The sequence below is a fragment of the Globicephala melas genome, chromosome X, assembly GCF_963455315.2.
Source record: "Globicephala melas chromosome X, mGloMel1.2, whole genome shotgun sequence".
NCBI lineage: Eukaryota > Metazoa > Chordata > Mammalia > Artiodactyla > Delphinidae > Globicephala > Globicephala melas.
The window spans coordinates 34,803,240-34,826,295 of NC_083335.1; the positions used below are offsets into that span (position 1 = coordinate 34,803,240).

At 42.6% G+C, this 23,056-nt stretch overlaps 1 protein-coding gene across 1 annotated transcript in view; it reads right to left on the reverse strand.

The window, feature by feature from the left end:
• TMEM164 (transmembrane protein 164) overlaps window positions 1-23,056 on the reverse strand; it is a 161,823-nt gene that overhangs the window by 41,701 nt on the left and 97,066 nt on the right. The window contains exon 4 of the mRNA XM_030835750.2: window positions 22,662-22,728. Within this exon, the coding sequence (XP_030691610.1) occupies window positions 22,662-22,728 (67 nt within the window). The remainder of the gene's footprint in view (window positions 1-22,661; window positions 22,729-23,056) is intronic.

Consider the following 23,056-nt stretch of genomic DNA (forward strand, 5'->3'; position numbering starts at 1 on the left):
ATACCATGCTGCCATGAAAAACAACAAGGTGCCACGGCAAACAGACAAATCCCGGATGTGGAACATTCTGCAAAACAACGGGCCTGGATTCACCAAAATGTCAATGTCATGAATGAGAGGGTGGGGGAACTGCTCCTAGATTTTAAAAAGTGAATAAACAAAACCTGAAGAGAGAGAACAAAAGCAATCTTGAAACCTGACTGGATTCAGATTTAAAAAAAAAAAAAACACAAAAACTTAAAAAAACACATTCCTGGGATAACTGGGAAAATCTGAATATAAACAGACTATTAGATAAAGAAGACAGTGTTAGAGAATTGTTGATAATTATCTTGAGTGTGATTATGGTATTGTGGATATACAAGAGAATGTCCTTTTCCCTAGGAGCTGTAGGCTGAAGTATTTAGAACTGAAGTGTCAAGATGTCTGCAATTTGAGGGGAAATGATTCAGCAAACTTACAGGGAGAAAGAGAGAAAAGAAAGTGAATAGGGAAAAACAGTAATTGCTGAATCTAGCTTGAGGGTATACAGTCATTGTTCACTATACTCTTATTTCAACTCTTTGGGATGTTTGAAAATTTTTATAAGAAGTTGGGAAGTTTTTAAAATGTAAATAAATTTAAAGAAGGTAAATCTATATGAACTAATACAGCAAAATCTTAAGGTATAATTAACTGGAAGAAAAAACAAGGTGCAATCATTTTGGTTTCTTTGTTTGCTTGTGTTTTTGTGTTTTTTTAACATCTTTATTGGAGTATAATTGCTTTACAATGGTGTGTTAGTTTCTGCTTTATAACAAAGTGAATCAGTTATACATATACCTATATCCCCATATCTCCTCCCTCTTGCGTCTCCCTCCCACCCTCCCTATCCCACCCCTCTAGGTGGTCAGAGAGCACCGAGTTGATCTCCCTGTGCTATGCGGCTGCTTCCCACTAGCTACCTCTTTTACATTTGGTAGTGTATATATGGCCATGCCACTCTCTCACTTCGTCTCAGCTTACCCTTCCCCCTCCCCGTGTCCTCAAGTCCATTCTCTACATCTGCGTCTTGATTCCTGTCCTGCCCCTAGGTTCTTCAGCACGATTTTTTTTTTTTTTTTTTTTTTTTTTTGCGGTACGCGGGCCTCTCACTGTTGTGGCCTCTCCCGTTGCAGAGCACAGGCTCCGGACGCGCAGGCTCAGCGGCCATGGCTCACGGGCCCAGCCGCTCCGCGGCATGTGGGATCTTCCCAGACCGGGGCACGAACCCGTGTCCCCTGCATCGGCAGGCGGACTCTCAACCACTGCGCCACCAGGGAAGCCCAGCACGATTTTTTTTAAGATTCCATATATATGTGTCAGCATACGGTATTTGTTTTTCTCTTTCTGACTTACTTCACTCTGTATGACAGTCTCTAGGTCCATCCACCTCACTATAAATAACTCACTTTCGTTTCTTTTTATGGCTGAGTAACATTCCATTGTATATACGTGCCACATCTCCTTTATCCATTCATCTGTCGATAGCCACTTAGGTGGTCCAATCATTTTGGAGAACAATTTGTCAAAATTTATAAAAAATGTTAAATACCCGTTCACTTTGACTCACTAATTTCACTTCTAAAAATTTATACCAACAGAGACACTTGCATGTATGAACAAAGCTGTATGTATAAAGATGTTCACTGCAACATTATTTGTAATAACAAAAAAATATCTAATAACAAAATAGCTAACTGAATGTCCACTGGCAGGAGAGTCATCAAAAAATACTCTGGAAGATTAACTCTGCAACCATTTACAAAAAAGGAGGTACAACCATTTGTAGGTAAAACAGAACAAATCTATATCGAACACAGCATGATCCTTTTTGTAGAAGAAAAAGGCCAAATTAGTCTTTGTACTTTTAGATGACTATAAATGCACAGGAAAAGCACTGGAATGATATTTACCAAACTGGGTGGGGGAAGAGGACTGGGGAGGACAGGGAAGGGGAGACTTAGACTTGGATTCTATATATGTGTATAGTTGGATTTTTATGACAAATTAATGCATTAATTTATGAATCATGTAGCTGAAAGTTTAAAAGTCAAAAAAAAAAAGGTCACAAGAGGAATGTACACCTTAGCAGCAATTATCTCTGGGGAGCGGGTGGAGGAGAATTTTCATGTTATATTCTTCTTATCTCTGTATTGCAGGCATCCTTAACCAGGAGGATGCATTAAGCTATTAAGGATGATTAGTGTGAATTTTTTCTAGTTTTTAATCTGAGCACTGTAGTGGAATAACTGAGGACATGGAAAGGAGACGTGACCCATGAGCCCCCCCCCAGCAAACTGGGGGCTGGTGAATAAGCCAGAATTGCAAACAGTCCTGATTGCTTTGAGCCCCCCGGGCAAACCGGGGGCCTGCGAAGAAGCATTGAGTGCTTTGGGCACTGATCCATGAGATGTCCTCAGTATAATCAGAACGGTGGGAATGCAAGGAAGTGTCCTTGTGCTACTTCAGTATAATCAAAATAATGGTGGGAACTTTGTGCTGCTCTTGCGCTCAAGGACGAAGCACGGCATGTCTTCAAGAAAGCCCATTATTGCTTGTATAATCAATAGAAGCATATGTTGCTACTTTGGCATTTCTGGAATGTTAAGAAAACAAGTCTTAAAGTGTAAACCTAGATAATGCTTTCATAAAAGCTACCACAGCAGGACAGACGGCGCTGTTTTGCCTGAGCGAGCGGCAGCCCTCTACTGCCGTGCTTCGGCACCATTGACCTCGTGCGATGAGCTTGCTTTCGGAAACCCTGACATAAGAAAAACGACAACAGAGCACATTAGAGACTTCCTCCCAAGTCCCTTGTTCTCACCGTATCTTCCCTTGTGAGCCCACTCCCAAGCCCCAGTACGGACAGATGCCCACAGTCCTACCAGGCACATGGAATTCCATCTTACACTCAAGGTCTGATGTGGAGAGAGGGAGGGGTGGGCAACTGGCGCGGGGGAGCTGCTCCTTCCTTTTGGAGTCCAGATCCTATCAGGGCTACTCCTTACTTCCTCCTCGGTGCTCAGAGCCTTCCAGAGGGAGAGCAGGAGAGCAGAGTTGTGGCTGCTAGCCAGCTCCCTAATGTCAAACAAAATATTCTAAGCCCATGAAAGACGTTGTTTGCTCTGGTGGTGCAGTTACTTGTGTAAGTGTATTTCCTGGTACAGCAGCCCAGGCCTGGCAAGCCCACAGAACTTTACTGAGTGGCAATTTCGGGTCAGTCAGCCACTGGCTCGCCCGCAAGGCCTCCCTTTGCTTGGTTAGTTTCCTTTAACCAAGGTGACAATGAAACCTCGTAGCTCCTCTCCTCTCACCTCTAACAGACTTAGGAGCTGCTGCCTATCACCCTGGGAAACCACAGAGTGCCATTCTTTAGTACCGTTGCTGGCATCAAAAGTCATTTCTGAAAAGGCAGGGAAGAAAACTCTGGGCTTCTGACCAAATAATAATAATGATGATAATAATAGTAGTAGCAGTAGTAGTAAGAGCTAACTTTTGAGTACTCCCAGGGGCTATGTCATAACAAGTCTGTTGCATTTTCCTGAGCTGTAATGATGGAGATAATGACGGTCATAATAGCTTATACTTACTGACCGTTATGGGCTGAGTTGTGTCTCCCCAGAATCCGTATGTTGAAGCCCCAACCCCCAGTGCCTCAGAACTTTACTCTTTGGAGATCCTTTACAGATGTAATTAAGATAAAATAAGGTTATATGGGACCTTATTACATATATATATATATATATATATATATACACCAGTCTGACTGGTGTCTTTATAAGAAGAGGAGGTTAGGACCAAAGAGGGAGGCCCTCAGAAGAAAGTAACACTGCTGAAACCTTGACCTTAGACTTGTAGCCTCCAAAACTGTAAAGAAATGTTTCTGTTGTTTAAGCTTCTCTGTCTGTGGTATTGGCGATGGCAGCCCGAGGAAACGAATACACTGGCCAAACGTGTGCTATGAGCCAGGCACTGTTTTAAGCACTTCACAAGTATTAACTCCTTTCATCTTCATCACATACTTATGAGGTAGCTCCTATTTTTATTCTCCAATTTTAAGATGAGGAAATTGAGGACAGGCCGGTTTCTTGTAATAGCAAGATACCGGCAACAGCAAAATGCCCATCACAAAGGGAATGAAGAAAGGCACTGTGCTATGTTTCTGCGATGGAATGTTACACCACAGTGAAAATGTAACTACGCTTATACTCAATAATAGGGATGCATCTTACAAACAGAACGTTGACTAAAATAGGCAAATCCCAGAAGACTACATACAACATAATCCCCTTTTTATAAGGATCAAAAAGCAACTACAATTATATAATGCCTTATTTAGGACTGTTTTACATATATAAAATATTACATATTTTACTATATATAATATATATATATTTATTTTTCTGTGTACATGAGAAGAGGGATAATATTACTTTTAAAAAGAGAAAAGGAATCATAGCCGAAGTTGAGGCTAGTGGTTCACAGTGGCGGGCACGGACGTAGGGAGCAGGGTGGGGGAAGCACATAGGCTCACGTCGGTAAGTTATTATCAAGGTGGCTAGTTGTTGGGTTGAGTTCATAGTTGTTTATAATACTCTCCATGAATAAATAAATGTACTCATGAATAAAATTAAAGCATGCCATAAACGGACCAGTGTTGAAACTTGTTATGAATCGAGAATTATAAATATGATTTATGATTTAAACAGACCTTTGTACCAAAGGTCTGTTTAAAAAGAAAAAGCGGTAGCGGTTTCATTCACTAACTTGCCCAAGGTCTCAAGGCTGAGCCAGGATGTGAACCCAGGCAACCGGGCTCCAGAATGCATAACCTTAAAACCACTGTTGTCTATTATATATCAAAACACCAGGCTGTTCCCCTGATGGAACAGAAATAGGGTCTACTGTGAAGCCTGAAGGCCTGACCCTACACCCAGCTACCACCATATGGGCACTAGCCATCCAAGACCCCAGGGGGGCTCCACGGTCACCGAAACCAGATTTACTACTTCTTCAGACTGAGCCAAAGCTCGAATTTCATGTGGAAAAAGGAGAGAAGCTTTGAGTACACAAGAAGGTACTTCAGGACATAGAAGTCCAGCCCTGAACACGTTATTTGACTTTTTACTCAAGGAGGGAAAGTAAATATTTGTATGGCCCTCTCCACAGAACTCAGGGGAAAGGCTAATGACAGAGATTGCGCAAAAGCCCTACAGAGGAACCAGGGCAGCTACAAGTCAAAAGACAGTCAGCTTGTGTGTGGAGGCCAAACCACACCTGCGGAATGACTGAGCCAGGGCTGGCCTCCCTGCTCAGGGTGTGTGACAAGGGGACCCACGAGGACCTTTTGCACCACTGACAGGACCAAGGCCTCGTTCTCCTCGGCCTTGGGTTACAGATTCCACACAGAAAATGTGAGCCATGCAGAGTGGAAGGGACGAGAGGAAAGGTACTAAACTTCCAGTCCCTCATCAGCCCAAGCAGTCTGTGATGCCATCTGGCTCGATTTTAGCGCCTTCAAAGGACTTGAGCATCAGATGGCTTGAAATAAGGCCAACCCCACACTAGCACTAGAGCAAAGGGAGGGACAAACACATCTGAGATTTGGCTCTTAGCCCAGTCAAAACAGCTCAAGGGCACTCAGTAAACAGCCCACTTCCCTCAACCAACCAACCATGGAGTCTGGTTAATCTTCTACTCCTTGGGGGCCCTTGCTTGAAGGCAACCAGTGTGCCAGGCAGCCATTTGTAAGGCAGGCCTCCCTGCCCTGTTGTCTCCAACACCAGGCTACAAGCTACAAGCTGGAGACAGGTTCAGGAATCCCTAAATCAAGGGGAGGCAAACGTCACATGACCCCTTGAGGCATGACCCTTGAGAAGAGGCCGAAAGTTGGTATTTGACAACCTCCTGACATGAGTAGACTCTGCTCACTTCTCTTTCTACTTCTTTTCTTCTCTTCTGTTTAACTCTCCCATTCTCAATCCCTTCCCAGTCTCCAAGCCTGCTCCCAGGTTTTCTATGAGCACTGAAGGGTGATGAACTTAAGACTCACAGCAGCTCCTGGCTAATCCAACACACAGAGAATGTGCAGAATCTTGATTTTCGTCACTAATTTTTAGAGAAAGAATCCTTTCGACCTACTAGGATGGGGCCCAGCATTCTAATCTGGATGGAGGAGTGCTTAACTTACGCTTGGGGAAATACTACAGTAGGTCAGCCTCCAGAAGTCTAAATGGTAGGTGTGAGATTAGAATATTTTCTCACAGAAATGACAGGCAGTTCCCAGGAAAATGTACTGACAAGAATAATGATGTGACTAGTGTTCAAAACAACAATAAAGAGAATAATAATCATTACTAATTGCTCGTACATAGCACTTCTCGGCTAGGCACTGTCCTAAGTACTTGTATTAACTAACACTTAAAACAACTCTATAAGATAAATGCTGTAACCCCCTTTCTTTGCATGAAGGAATTAAGACACAGAGAGATTAATAACTGGCCCCAGGTTAGTTACAGAGCCTGGATATAAGACAGGCAATCTGACTCCAGAGTCCACGTTCCTACCCACTGACCTACATTATAGTACCCTGATACATGCTGAGGCCCTTTACAGTACAGAGGAAACCCTTGATTTACAAATGACTCAAATCCATGATGGTTTGATCCCCTGCTACTGAAATATTATCCTCTCTCTTCCATACCCACTATGTGAACCCAGACCTGGAATCTTCTAACTATATTGCCAAGGGAACTAATCAACACTGGAATCTACCTCCATGACCTCCCAGACACCAACATATTCATTCATTCAATCAATCAATCAATCCACAAATATATATTAAGCACCTCTTATGTGTCAACTATTATGAACAAGATACAAACGGTCCCTGCCTTCATGCACTTACACCCACCTCACTCTAAATGCTGATTTCTAGGGTTTAGAAGGGCTCAGAAATCAAAAGATGGTTTAAATCAGTGCCCCAAGGGCTCACGACCTCTAATATTAATGTTTTGTTAGCTACATGACAGGTTAAATAGCTACCAGATACCTCATAGAACTTAGTACAATACTAGACAGACATACAGTAGGTATTTATCAACTTATATAGAGATATTTCAGGAGAGCACTGAGAACAGATAGATGGCCAAACCAATGAATAGAATTAGAACATCCTCCTGACTGCCCCCAACAGGAAGGACACAGACATAAGAGGGCTGGGAAACAAGACCCGGACTTCCATTTCTGGTAATAACAAAAGCTAGTTAGTACTTAAAGAGATCTATGACCCCAAAAAGCCACACTTCAGTGTAAAGGTGTACTGCAAATATAAATTACCCCACCCCTAGAATGGTAAGGAAAATCCAGTCTCAAATCTTAACGATGAGTTGGGGTAGTAGGGGAAGAAACTAGTTAGTTCCACTAAAATCCTGGAACCAGAACCCAGCCCTCTAGAGAAATCCAGGACTCAAAAAATTCCCACAAATAACATTTTAAAGAAAATAAGCAATGTACAATAAAAGAACAATAACAACAGTAATATTTAAAACAAAACCTAAACACACAAGTAAATAAGCCAAGAGCCAGTAAAAACAGAGCTTTAAGGACCTCAGAATAGTTATAGACTATGTTTAGGTTTGGAAAAGGGAAAAATAATTGAAATGAAAAACTCTATTGATAGTTTTAACTGATATGTTTAGTTACTGATTAGACAGCTAAAGAGATAAGTGGAATATAGAGCTGAAGAAATTATCCAAAATGCAACATAGACAAGGCATAGTGGAAGATAGGAACAAAAAGGATTAAGAGATGTGGAAGACAGAGTAAGATGAACTAACATAACTCTAAACATAGCCCTAGAAGAAGAAGAGGAGACAGACAAAATAGCTGAAGGCATAATAGCTAAGAATGTTCAGAAACCTGAAGAACGACATGTACCCACAGTCTCTCAAACAGAATAAGCCAGAACAAATAAACATTGAAACAAACCCTAGTAAAACTGCAGAACGCCAAAGACAAAGAGAAGATCTTAAAACCAATCAGAAAGAAAAGAGATTACTTTCCAAGGAGTGAAAGTTAAGACTGACCAATGACTTTTCAAGGCAACAGTGGAAGACAGAATATAGTAAAATTACATCTTCACCGTGCTGGGAGAAAAATAATTATGAACCAAGAATTTTATATCCAGTGAAAATATCTTTCAAGAATGAAGAAGGAATACAAACATTTTTAGGCAAAGAAAAACTAAGAGGGTTTGTCATCAGCAGATCATCTCTAAAGGGAATTCTAAAGAATATAATTCCAGCAAAGGCAAACTAATGTCAAATAGACACAATACAAAATAATGAGCAAAGAAAGTGGTAATTATGTAGGTAAATCTAAATGAACATTTTTTTCATAAAATAATAATGTCTTGTATTATTTTTAAAAGAAAAGCTAAAATAATACAGAATTAAAATACATGACAACATAAGCATATAAGTTGAGGGTAATGAATAGAGTTAAAATATTATAAGGTCCACATGCAGAAGAATCAGGTTGTAACCCCATTTCTCAGCGTATACACTCCTATGGATAGACCCAAGAGTAAAAAAGAACAAAAACAAAAACATGTCTACACAAAAAGTTACACATCAATGTTCATAGCAGCATTATTCACAACAGCCATAAAGTGGAAACAATCCAAATGTCTACCAACAGGTGAATGGATAAAAAACAATATGGCATATCCATACAATTGAATTTTATTAGTCAGTATAAAGAAATGGAATATTAATAGATGCTACAACATGGATGAATCTTCAAAACATTATGCTAATGGATATATGTATATGTATAACTGATTCACTTTGCTGTACACCTGAAACTAACACAACATTGTAAATCAACTATGCTCCAATAAAAATTTTTCAAACATTATGCTAAATGAAAGAAGCCAGACACAGAAGGACAAATATTTTATGATTCCATTAATAGGAAATGTCCAGAACAGGCCAATCTATAGAGATAGATATTAGATCAGTTGTTACTTAGGGCTGGGGGCGGGCAGGAGTTGGGGAGCACTGTAAGGGGACAGAGAGATGATAGCTAAGCAGTTACACTTTCCTTTTGGGGTTGATAAAAATGTTCTAAAAATTAATTGTAGTGATGGTTGCACGATTCTGTGAATATACTAAAAAACTTTACATTCTACACTTTAAATGAGTGAATTTTATGTTATGTGAATAAACTCAGTAAAACTATGACCAAAAAAATGTTATAAGATCCTTGTATTATTTGAGAGAAAAAGTCTGACTGACTCTAGAACTGGGTATTTATGTTAACATTGGTAGGATAAACATTAAAAAAAACAATAACTGAAATAGTGTGTATAACTTCTAAACTAGTAAAGGGAAAATATCCAATAAATCCCCCCAAAAGGCTAGACTGAAGGGGAAAAAAAGAGACAAAATGCTCCAACCTGGAGTTTACAACCTGTATCAAATGGTGGCAGACCAAGTGACATCCAGCAGTCACATCTGTGCTAAGAAGCAGACTCTCCTCTGTGTGCCGGAGGTTGGGATGAGTGGAGGGTCATGCTCTACCCAACCCCCTTCATCAGCAGGGTCCCTGGAGAAACAAACTCCTTATGGAAGGCCTGGACCCTCCAAGAAAATACCACCTCGGGATGAGACAGCTTCCTTTGGTCACCAGGGATCAAAATTATTCCTCCAATGAGTTGAGGCCTATAGGTCTTAGGTTCTAAAGGAGAATAAGTAATTTTGCGCTGAGAGGTCATCTGAATTGTGACACACAAACTAGTTTGAACTATTAAAAGAGTGTAATGGCTGGATGACTTGTACACGTAGCCCAGTAATCCCTGGCTGCTTCAATAAGAGCCATGAGTGCACCTCGTGTATGCCATCATAGACAGGGTCCCTGCATCTCCCTCTAGGTCAGCCTGTTGTCACAGGACACGTATTTGTGCTGTAGTTATTCCACGTATTGGAGCTGACTGATGGGAATGCTGTCTAGCCCCTGACCAGAGGAGGTGGGTGCTCCCCCAGTTCTGGCTGGACGGTGGGGATCCTAGCTCTCCCGCTACCCTTGCCTCCCTGGTCCTTCTTCCCTCCTGCACTGGCATTGCAGGGCAGGGGAAGTAAAACTGAATCACATCTGGAACGACTCTTCTTGCCTAAGGGCCTACTCAGTTAAAGGAAAAAGAATCTTCCCTGGTTCCACCTTTGGAACTAAGAGTTTAGTCTTTAACCACATGAAAGCAGCCTGCCAGGATAAAGTTCCAGGCCGTATTTTACAATGGACAGCTCTGGCCCTGCGTCTGCCAACAGCAACCCCCCTGGTCTCTGCTCCGCAGAGCAAGTCGCCATCCCTTTGCTCAAGATTGGAAACAGAACAGGGCCCATCCCTTTGGCCCAAGTTGCAGCTGGCTTCTGGCTTAGCTTGGAGAGCAGGAAAACAGCAGCTACATACAGTGAATGTGGTTCGATACCCAAATGGGAGCGGCCCAATTCTTCTAACACAGTCTAGATCACCTACAAATTAGCCCTCTTTGTCATCGGCTACACATGCGCACGCACACACACATCCCTAAAGCCCTCTTCATCAATTACCGTATCCACTGGTTGCGTTTCAGTGTGCCTCGGGAAAATGGAAGTGGAGAGCAGTATTCATGGCTACTTGGAAACAAATCCTGGAAATCAGAAAGTTACGGATAAACCCCTTTCCCGGCCAAAGATGTCCTGGTGGCTCCTGGAGTCACCAGTCTGTACCTGTCACAGGGCAGGGAGCTGCTGTGAATCCGCGAGTTGTGGGTTTCTCCTGCTTTGAGACTCACTGCCCTCGAAGGAGGAGAGGGGTGGGCTCTGGATCAGCAGGGGGAGGGAAACAGCATTCTCCCCACCCTCCTGTCAGCTGGACCTCTGCTCCCATGGGACGGTCCCCACAGAGGGCAGCCTGTGAGTCAGACCAGAAGCAGGGAGGAACCAGGCAGCTTCTGGAAGATTCATGGCCTTCTCTTCCTCTCCATTCACCCTCCAAATAGCCATTTCTAAGTGGCTGTCATCTTAAAAAAAAGCATACTCCTTGGTCTATATGGACATGTTCCGCTTCTTATAGCCCCCCTCTATATCTCCCCGCCCCCGCCTATTTTGGGCCAACGTAATTTACAATTCCCAGAAATGCCTGAGAAGCAGCGTATGCACTTCTGGTGCCAAGCCTGACCGGTTTTACAGATTTTCATTTAGCAGGTGTCTGTTGCTAAATCAGCAGCAGCTGCTAATTGCTTTTCCTCCCTCGAACCTTCAGACAGAATGAAACATCTGGTGTTCTCTCACTTTGGGTTAAAATCAGATACCTTATCACCCCTCCTTTGGGTTCCATTTTTATTAAAAAAGCTCTCAGCTGATGCCTGGAACAGGCAGCAGAGAGCAAGCCCGCCCCAGAAGCAGGGGAATGATTCTAAGGGCAACCCAGCAGGATGAGGCTGCCTTCCATTCCCAGACCTCAGGCACAGATGCAGGGTAGCTCGTGCACCAGTCCCCACAAGGTGGAGCTTTAAGCCCATGGCCGCCCAGGTTACTTGGGGCTTCATTTCTTGAGCAAGGAATCTGTTCCAAAGCTGACACCCTATGTCCCAGCCCGCTCGCCTCTCTCTTTAATATGCACATGCGTCTACCGCCATGAACGGGAAGCTCAGGGGGAATAAACTATATATGCCAGTGTTCTGTAGCTTTTTCAGCCACCTTTTGGTTTGGGTTTTTTTCTTCCCCCCCAAAAAAAAATCTGTTGGCAAGGCCCCAAATCTGCTTCTTGATTCTAAGCCAAAACCACTCTTAAAGGTACCTTAATAGCAACTCAGATATTTTACATTATTAATAAATAATAATCTTAGCTAAACTTTATTGAGCACTTACTATTTTTTTTTTTCAGGAAAACAAGGTTCATCATACTCATAGGTCAGAAATAGGAGGCACCCACGCCATGCAGAGCCACACGGGGAAGCACCAGTGTTGGTCAGGAGGCAAAGGGACAGGAGCGAGGGGAGAGCCTAGGCCATGGCCTTTATGAGTTTCTGCATTTCTGCAGGACAGGCAAGGCAGGGCAGGGTAACAAGTTAGGACTGCTTAGTTTGAATAATTACAGTAGGCTCTAAGCGATACGAGTGGTCTCTGGTTGCCTGGTACCTGGTCCTGGGATGATTAAGGCAGAGGAATATTGCTTCCAGGGGGGTAAGGGCCAGGTAGTACAGGTATGGCTCTGGATTGGTGAGTTTTGAGCATTTACTATTGTGCATCAGGCATTGTGGTAAGCACTTTACATGCATTACCTTATTGAAGATTTAGGAATTATTAAGATAGTCCTCATTTTACAATATGAAACAGGCTCAGAGAAGGGCTATTGATGTTGTGGAAGCAACACTGGAACTGTGTTCTGGCTGGCTTAGAAACCTGTGCTCCGCTGACTGGGTATTTGATAATATTAAGGAATTACTGATAACGATTATAGATATGATAATGGAATTGTGATTATATTTATATATATATATATATCTCCTTATGTTTTAAAGATGTATAATGAAATATCTATAGTTAAAATTACATGAAATTTCCCTTAAAATCATCCAGGTATAAGAGTGAGTGGTGGGAGGATGGGGGGGGGGAAGCAGTTTGAGGTAGAATAAGGCGTATTGATTAAAAAAACATTGGCTTATGAGTTGATAATTGTTGAAACTGGGTAATGGATGCACTCGGATAATTTTCTTTTTCTACTTTTACATATGTCTCCATTTTCTTTAATATAAAATTACAGATCTATAGAATTATACACATACTATCCACTGCATTTTAGAACCTCCTGACTTAAGATTTTCCCTGCCCCAAACTTCTTTGCTGGCTCAGCTCCTCTGGCCTGCTCCTACCATCAAAGTTTCCTCAGCTGGTACCAGTGCAGTACTGGGACTCAGAAGTGACCACCCTCCCCTTGGACTTATAAACCCTCAGTTTGACTTCAAGTCTCCAGTCACTTTACTCAAGGTCCTAGGTGCGTGGGACATAAAGGGAGGCTGGGAGGACAGCTGCTTTGGGAAATAGTTTGGCAGTTCCTCGAAAGGTTAAGCGTGGAGTTACCGTATGACCCAGCAATTCCACTTCTAGGTATATACCCCAAAGCAGTCAAACAGATACATTTACAGAAATATTGACGGCAGCACTATTCACAATAGCCAAAAGGTGGAAACAACCCAAATGTCCACCAGTGGATGAATGGATAAACAAAATGTGACACAACCAACAGGACCTACAGTATAGCACAAGGGACTACACTCGATATTTTGTAATGACCGATAAGGGAAAAGAATCTGAAAAACTGAAGCACTGTACTGTACACTTGAAGCTAGCACAACATTGTAAATCATCTATACTCCAATCTTCTAAAAATGTGGTATATTGTACAAAGGAATATTATTCAGCCATAAAAAGGAATGAAGTACTGATACACACAACAACCTGGATGCACTTGAAAACTTTATGCTACGTGAAATAAGTCAGTCAGAAGAGGCTACATATTACGTGATTCCATTTACATGAGATGTCCACAACAGGAGATTAGTGGTTGAGAGAGAGAAAGGAGATTAATGGTTGCCAGGGTCTAGGGAGGGGAGAGCAGAGAGGTCACTAATGCTTTTTTGGGGAATTATGAAAATATTCTAAAATTAAATAGTGGTAATGGTTGACAACTCTGTAATAGACTAAAATTAAACATTGAATTGTACACTTTAAAAGGATAAATTTGTATTATGTAAATTATATCTCAATTAAACTCCCCTCAAAAAATGATTAAAGGGAGAAAGAAATAGGCAAGGATTCATTTGTGGAGTGCTTTTAAATGTTCAAAGCTCTTTGCTAACTCTTCTTTGTTATCTTTTGTTGTCTGCTATCTTTTCTTCCATAACACATCTGTGAGGTAGATGTCACTAAGCCCATTTGACACACGGGGAAACTGATGCTTGATGAGGTGAAATGAACTTGGTCAGAGCCCCAGATCCCAGTCAGCAGTAGCTGCACCCTGGAATTGCCTGGGGTGCTTTTTGAAAAGCTTTACGTCTTGAAATTGGCTCTGGTCTTGGAATTAGCTCTGGTGATTCTATGGTACAGCCACGATTGAGAACCACTGGTCCACAGACTGGAGAGAGTGAACTCGCCCACTAGCTAAGGCTTTTACTGCATAAAGAAACACTGCTTGGGGGTGTGGCTCAAGGTTGAGCGAGAAGTGTTGGTTGGACGAGCCAGAGGCTGTGCCTTCTAATCGCTTTTTAGGAATAGAACCAAGGCAAAGAACTATTAAGCTCCGGAAGCAGAGGCTACTGCCTGCCATTCTCATTCACGGCTGCCACCTTCCCTGTGGGTTGGGGGGCTTGGGCGTCCCTGACAAACCCAAAGGTCTCGATGTTTCATTCAAATGGGAAGAAACACCAGGTGTGGGCCTAATTCACCTGTCACGAGGGAGGAGAGGGAGCTGGCCAGTTCCCTAATCAAACAGGCTGTCTGGGAAACAAATGCAAAAAAAAAAAAAAAACCAAAGGTGCTATTAGTCAATGTGGAAAAGAAATCCTGCCAGGGAATTTTAATCTCACTCGGCAAGGCTAATTCTGAAACAAAGCCCACTTCACTTCACCATCACCCAACCAGGAAGCTGGGGCCAAGGCCCTGAAGGCTAACATCAAATAGCACATGCCAATAGGAACACGCCTCGATTTCTAAGATAATGTTAGGAATAGTAGTAACAACGACAGCATCTGATACTTGCTAAACACTTACTATGTGCCGGACACCGGGCTAAGTGCTTACCCCACATATCTCAATTCATCTGAGCACCAAGCTACAGATAAGAAAATGATATATATGGAATCTAAGAAAAAAAAAGTCATGAAGAACCTAGGGGTAAGACAGGAATAAAGACACAGACCTACTAGAGAATGGACTTGAGGATATGGGGAGGGGGAAGGGTAAGCTGTGACAAAGTGAGAGAGTGGCATGGACATATATACACTACCAAACGTAAGGTAGATAGCTAGTGGGAAGCAGCCGCAAAGCACAGGGAGATCAGCTCGGTGCTTTGTGACCACCTAGAGGGGTGGGATAGGGAGGGTGGGAGGGAGGGAGACGCAAGAGGGAAGAGATATGGGGACATATGTGTATGTATAACTGATTCACTTTGTTATAAAGCCGAACCTAACAGACCATTGTAAAGCAATTATACTCCAATAAAGATGTTAAAAAAAAAAAACTTAAAAGCTTAAGAAAATGAAGCCACAGAAGTTTGTAGCTTACCCAAGGTCACATGAATAAAGGCAGAGGAGCCAGCCACAAAAGCAAGGACAGGCTGGCTCCAGGGCCAGCAACTTGACCACTACATTATGCTAACTCTTAACAACCAGGCAGAGACGAGAAGACCTTGAGAATACGCTGCAAACAATGTGAACAGTTGTTACTGCTCAATGTTTTCTGTTCTATTTTGGTGTTTTCCTGTATTTTCTTTTTTTTCCATTATGAATATATTACTTCTGTAAAGAAAACATTTATACAATTGTAACGGCAGAGGCACAAAAGCCTCATGCTTTGTGTTTTTTTTTTCTTGTTAAAACATTGAAAAACAACCACTTTTGCATTGGTGGTGATTATTTTTCTATTTCTACTTTTCTGTATTTCACAAATTTTCTTCAGTAAATATGTCTTCAGCTGTAATCAGGAAAACATCATTATTTTATTAATTTTTTTTAAATATCATTATTTTGAGTGGTTTAAGAAATAATTCACCTGGGAAAAATATCATCTATCGTCCCTCTGTCTTCATACCTAAGATTTTATCCTGGACATGTGTGTGAAAGATCCCTGGAATTTCTCTGAGCAAGACAGAGGTTCGAGTTGACTGACTAATTCACTTACACTCTCTGTGGATACCTACCATGTGCTGGGTGCCCTGCAGGGGACAGATACCACAAAAGACACTATCCCTGCCCGAAGACACTAGTTATGATGCAGTGCTGAGAGCCTGGCAACAGGCTGAATATACAGTCCAACCAAACTATGGAATGCTAAGCAGCTATTGGAAAAGAATGAGCTACATCCATACCTGAAGAGATTACAGATTCTACTGTTAGGTTAAAGGAAAATACTCTGGAGGGATGTTTATAGTGCAATGCCAGTAGTGCGAGAAACCTAGACCCAAACAAACCAACAACCCTAGAAATGTGAACATCTTTATCTGCATTTACGAGCAAAAGAAAAATGTGGCAACACATACAAACCCTTAATACAACTTACCCATGGGGGGACAGGATTGAAAGCTGATGGGGTTAAAAGATTGGCTTTCTCTTTATACTCATCTGTTTAAATGGTTTCTCAAGGAGCGTATATTATTTTTGCAAAAAAAAAAAAAAATTCTTGAAAGTATAATCGATCCTCCAAATCTCTAATGGATATTGTATAAAATTTCTGCGAAGATTTGACTTGGATTAATACTTGAAAATCAATCTTATCAATTAGGAAAGAGGAGGAAGGAAGCCCATGAGGTTTGGTATCAGAAAGACAGAAGTTCTCAGGCCAGTTCTGTCAACTCCTGTGTGTCCCTGGGCAAGTTATTTAAACTTTCTAAGGCTTATCTGTAAAATGGAGACACTAATGAAACCGAGCGCAGTCATCAGCTAGATTCCTTAACCCATAACTTGCTTAATAAATAATATGCTGTAACCTGCCTTCACCGACCAAGCTCGCCTTAACTATTCTCACAAACTGTATACCCTCCAAGCTGCATGAAGCTTAAAGATTATATCACAAGACTCCTTTCACCACCCCCTACGGAGGTGTTGAGTTGTTTTTCAGGAACGTGGAACTAGTCTTGCCCAGTTGAAACTGGTCGAGACCGCCAACCACTCAACTGGGCCTGAGAGTGCCTGATGCATAACCTTTTGATATCAGAGGGCCAAAAACTCCACCCTCAGGTCATGCTAAGGTCACCATTTTTCTGAACATGCAGTCCATGAAGAAGCATGTAACTCAGATACACTTGCACAGAACACAGATTACTACTTCACCTTCTTGCCACCAATCACTTTACCCCAGGCCTCAGACCACCCTCCTTCCTTGTCCCATTAATATCCTGAGCCCCTCGCCTTGCGGGAGGTGGATTTGAGATTTGTTCCCCTTGCTTGGCTGCCTTGTGAATACATCTTTCTCTGTGGCAAACCTCAGCATCTCAGCATTTGGCTTGCCGCGCGTCAGGCAAATGAACCTGGCTCGGTAACACTAATACCCACCTCGCGGGGTTTCTGTGAAGACCGAAGACTGATAATTAACAACTGATGCTGCTTGAGGGCTTCCTATCCGCCAGGCGCTCTGCTGCGTGCTTTACACATATTAACTGATTTAATCCTTGCAACAGTTTTAGGAGGGAGGCACCCCCATATCAGAGATGAGAGCACGGAAGCCCATTCAAGTTAAGTAACTTGGCCAAGTTCCCTTCCTCCCTCCCTCTCTCTTACACACACACACAGGCACACACACACACACACATGAGTAGCACAGCCAGGGTATGAACCTACAGAATCTGATCCCTGAGTCCATACTCTTAACAACTACACTAGGGTGACATATTTGTATTCGTGAAAGCTTTTGTGGTTGCAAAGTGCCATCTACTTGCAAGGAATTCTTAGCAGTGGTGAAAAAGATAAGAAATACACATACAATCTAAACACTACAAGGGCTAGAAGATGTGACAGAAGCGGTGTCACAGGATGTCTTCTGGTGATTGGCAAATAAGGGGCAAAGTCTATATATACGAACTGGAGTTCATGACTCTCCATCCTGCTCTTCAGACTCTCAGTGAGGAGTTTACTGGTTCCTACCTCCATGCCTCTGGCCCCGGCATTCCTTTGGTTGAACTACCTCCTTCCTCTGCAATTTGCATGCACATTCTAATAGCGCTTCAAGGTTTGGTTCAGGCTTTACTTCTCCGTGAAGCCTTTCTGGACCACTGCATCCAACGACCTCTCCAGGAGACAATGCATTAGAGTGCAAAGTCCTCGGGTTTAGCTTTAGTACCTACAAACCATGTAACCCTGAGCAAGTCATTTAGCTTCTTTGAACTTCAGTTTCCTCATAGGTAAAATCGGGTTCTTGTGAGAATTAAATAAGAACATCCATAAATTGCCTGGCACATGGTAGGTGCTCAAAAAATGCTGCTAATGTTAATCCTTTTCCCATTTTCTTAGAGGTCGGAACAACTGCAATTTAGCGATTGAGCCTGAATTGCCTTGCAATTTTCCTTTTTCACCATTTTGACTCTAACATTGCCATCACCTCTCAGGCACTTATGCCTCATCTTTCTAACTAAACTGCAAGTTCCTTCAAGGCCAGGAATGTATTCTGGTTGCTTTTGCATCTCCAGCAGCATACGGCACAATACTTAACACAGAAAAGTGCTCAATAAAAATCTGGACTGACTGGTACGGCTGGGCTGTATTCATGGAGGATGTAAGACCCTCAGAGGTTAATCTTGAAGTACAGGCAGCAATTAGACATACTCTAGGGTAGGCCCTAGAATTTGGTGGAAGCCCAGGCCTTCTCACCACCTTCCGCATCCCTGCACACTTGGCATTCATCTGATCAGAAACACGCTGGTGTTTGTAGAAGGTTGAGGTGCAATTTTGCCCAAATCAATTCTTCAGAAAGCTAAGGCCTCTTTTGAAAGCAAGCTTTTTCTATTTTAAGTACTATTAAGAAAGCAAAGGGAATTATAGTTTTATTTCTTTGAGCTTAAATAAGAAAAAGAAATCAGATAGCTAAAAATTACATTAACTTATCGGTCACATGACTTAAAAAAAGCCCTCAAAATTATCCTAAAATGTCTTGTATTTGTAATGTACAATTTTTCTGTTTCAAAAATGCAAAAAAAAAAAAAAAAGAAGCAAAGGGATGTTCTGTCCGTAGTTCAGGTCCAAAACCCCAAACTATAACTTTTTAAAATAGCTCAATTTCCCACTCACAGAAATAACTTTTCTAGGTCAATTAGCATGTTTCAATATGCCAATCAGCAGAGTGAGAGCCGATCTGCATTGGTGACAGCGAAGTTTTCCCAGAAGCCCACACGGGTACAAGGTGTGCCGGCGGCAGTTACATCCCAAGAACATTGAAATAATGATTGTGGATGGGGAGTAGTCACCCCAGTAATGAAAAAATCTAACCTCTTCCACTCAGTCTGAGAGTTAGGAACATTCAGGAGAACCATCTAACAGAGAAAAAGAACTGGGTAAAAGGGGAGGGGTGGTAAAGGAGGAGAAAAGGAACTAATGTAACAGATCAACATGGATACACAATAATGGGCAATTTTGATAATGAAATAATAATATACTTGAGGCTTTGAGCCTTGAAGAAGAAAGGAGCTCGATGAAAAGAATCATTATTCTTCTTCTCCTTATTATTCTAGTAGAAGACAGCTGGCTGCAAACATAAATACTGGCCAGGCCAGAGTCTCTGGTCTGAGAAGGGGGCTGATACAGTGTCTTAAGTTTCTTTTCTGTTTCCAATCTCCCTTGCTCAGAACACATCGCATTTATAAGAAACTGTCATGGGCATTTCAGGGCAAAAGGCACAGGTCTGGGGATGCAGCTTGGGCCCAGTGCCTCATTCTGAGGACCAGACCACCAGCTTTGCAAGGTAAGAGCTATAACTGAAAAGCTAATATGCAGGCAAGTTCCACAGGCCCCCTACTTAACCCCCTCCCCCCGCCGTCTCTTGGCTTGCACTTTCCAGAAGGTGGTTTAGCCTGGCGTGGATGATATTCTTTGCAAAGTCCCAGGCATAGATAAGGAACCCCATCACCATCAGACCAAAAAGCCACTGGCTATAACAAGGAGCTCACAAAATAGGCAGCTCTTCTATTCTCCAAGTCATGGACTACGGACAGCTTGGGCTGGGGGGATCTTAACATGGGATCCATGGATGGGCTTATGGGCAAAAGGGGCAGGAGGTGGCAGTCTGTGTCCCCCCTGAAATTGTATGCAAACCTGTCTCTGCGCATCTGGGAAGAGGCTCTATGGTCCTCATCAACTTATCAAAGAAGCCTATGACCCAACACTTTTAGATGGAGAGAAGCTAAGCAGCATCTCCAGCATCTTGACTCACTAGTATTCAAACTCACACTGGATTTCAATCAGACAACAGGAAAAGGGCTCTGAAGTCTGAGTCAGGAGACCTGGGTTCGAGGCGCACCCACCTTGGCTTTTTAGGCAAGTCATTTATCCATCTAAGTTCCCCCTCTAGAAGGTTAGACCAGACAAGCTTTCAGCTCTCTGCTGATCTAATAATAGTTCTGTGATGCATTTCCCCTCCTTCCCTCCAAGAAACAAAAGGGAAATCGCCCTTGAGACACTTCATCTGAAGCCAGAAAGAGACCTACTCTGAAATCCTGGAGGCAAAGAGCACTTACTTGTAATATGGGCCATTGGAATACACGTTCCTTCTTCTAAGGTGTCAGCTTCTAAGATGAAGAACCAGGAGGAAGTTGGATCTGGGTATTCTCTAGCTGGTCTGCAAACCCCAGTGCCAATGAGGCACAGGACAGAGTACTACAGCACATGGAAATTCACTGATGACCCAAATCCTTTAGCTGACTGTGGCAACTTCCTCCAACTCCCTCACTCTCTGTCTTTATATATGTGAGTGTATGTATGTCTGTGTTACTGGAATACACACCAATTAGTTCATTCTACTTTCCTTGTTTCCTCATTATAGCTAATTAGGAAAAAAAGGATTAAAAAGATCAAGGGCCAAGAAGGAAGGAAGGGCAAAAGAGAAGTCAAAAGCTGACTTCCTGCCTAACTGGATCATCAGGCTTAAAGAGTTGCCTACCTTCCTGTGTCTTATTTTAAGTCAAACAAGAGGTCTGAGTTCAAATAAGGGGTTGCAAAGCAAAAAGTCTGGAAAGCCAGGGTAACCCAGGAGTGGTCCCAACCACTTAAAATAACCAGACCAAGACCAAAGCCAATTGTCAAGACATATGCAAATGGAGCCACCATTGTGAGCTTTTATCGGCTTCAGTTTAGAAAAAGAGGACCAAGATTATTTACCAGAGTGATTGGAATCGCTAGTGAAGAGAGAGCTCATCAAAGAAATCTCAATGTTAAGGAAAGTTACTTGGACATTCTTGATAAGCTGGCTGGCTATAGCTTGACATTTATTTGGAAAGTATTAGGTGTCATAACAAATATAATAGAAAATCTGCCATTAGAGAGGGGAAGAAGGGCAGAGAGGGAAAGGGAGGGAGGGAAGGAAGGAAGGAAGGAAGGAAGGAAGGAAGGGAGGGAGGAAGGAAGGAAGGAAGGGAGGGAGGGAGGGAGGGAGGGAGGGAGGGAGGAATTTCCACTGATATATATATAATAGGCACCTAGAAAAGTATAACCATCATAAGGGTATACATGAGTATTTGTGGAGAGGGAGTGACTAAATCCTCAGAGAGAGTGAAGTGTAGCTGTGGTTGTAGGATCTGAGGCTTAGTCTCCACTCCCAACTCTGCCACTTAGAATTTGTATGTCTCCCTGAATGTCAGTTTCTTCTATAACAAAAGGCCATAATACTTGCCCTCACCCAGCTTAATATCTACGTTACACAATTGTTATTGGAAAAGACCTTGTAAACTATAAAATGCTATCCAAAGAGGAAGGGTTATCATTATGAGATTTAAACTATGATCTTAATGCATGAGGCAAATTTAAGTCATGAAAACAGAAAGCAGTAGGAAGGATTTCACAGGTGATTTCTTTCCCTGAGCTTTCTAACCCAGCCTGCTAATCCCTCTGCAGTCCCACATATGGGAGTCTGAGGACAGGGCCCAGCCACTCCTATAGCTTCTGCTTCCCCTCTGCACTGGTTCATCACCCAGCCACCTGCCACAGGGGGATTCTACCTGCTAGCCACTGGGGGGATGTGTGGGCCAGACTGCCCTGTGGGTTTGGAGGAACAGGGAAGAAATCCAGTTCTTGCCCAAAGGGGCCTTTGGCAAAGCAGACTGGCTTTGAGGTTCCCCAGCAGATTATTCTGGACCAATGTGGCCGAGTCCACACTAGAGGCCCTTAGAACACCTAGAAGCCTCTGTCGAATGGGCGGGGCCCCCTTTCTCTTCACCAAACCCTTCCAAGAGCCTCTGTAGGCTTTTTTGGTCCGTTTTGGTTCTGGCCTAAACCCTTATTAAAGCCCTAAGAGTTCCACACAATACTCTCGGCCCCATCAAGCCCCACTGTATCCAAACAGGGCTGCATCAGACCTCAACATTGAATGTGTAGATATTTAAAAACTTACATGGAGGGGGAAGGGGTAGAAACTACTATGTGTAAAATAAACAAGCTCTAAGGATACACTGCACAGCACAGAGAATATAGCCAATATTTCATAATAACTTTAAATGGAGATGAATCTATAAAAATATTGAATCACTGTTGTACACCTGAAACTGATATAATATCGTAAATCAGCTATACTTTAATAAAAATAATTTAAAAAATTAAAACTCACACGGGCACATGAGCTAAGGATGAGCAAGCAAATACCGTTTTGTATGTTGCTGGTATGTTCCTAGAAGAGGTTACTTACCAGCCGCGTATTTACCACAGGAAACAGCAGGGCAAGAAGAGCTCCATTCAACATGTGCATCTGTAGCCTGGAGAGGAAAAGAGATAAAGTGCAGGTCACACCCTGACTCTGATGCAGAGGCAGACGAAACTGTGTCAGGTTATGCCATGGCAGATGGGAGAGCATGTAAACAAGTGGCTCTCTGTGTAAAATGGCACTGGAGTTGGCACACACGCATAAATAAATGAAAAGCAGCATCTTTTGCATTAACTGAAATATTCTGAAGAGCACCACCGCCACCTCAAAATCCCCCAACCACTTTGTGAACACGCTTTGGTTACAACACTTCATTGCATAATGAGCTCTGGGCTCCCTAAACATGCGGTCAGTCCCAATCTCAGCTCCAACTGCTGCGG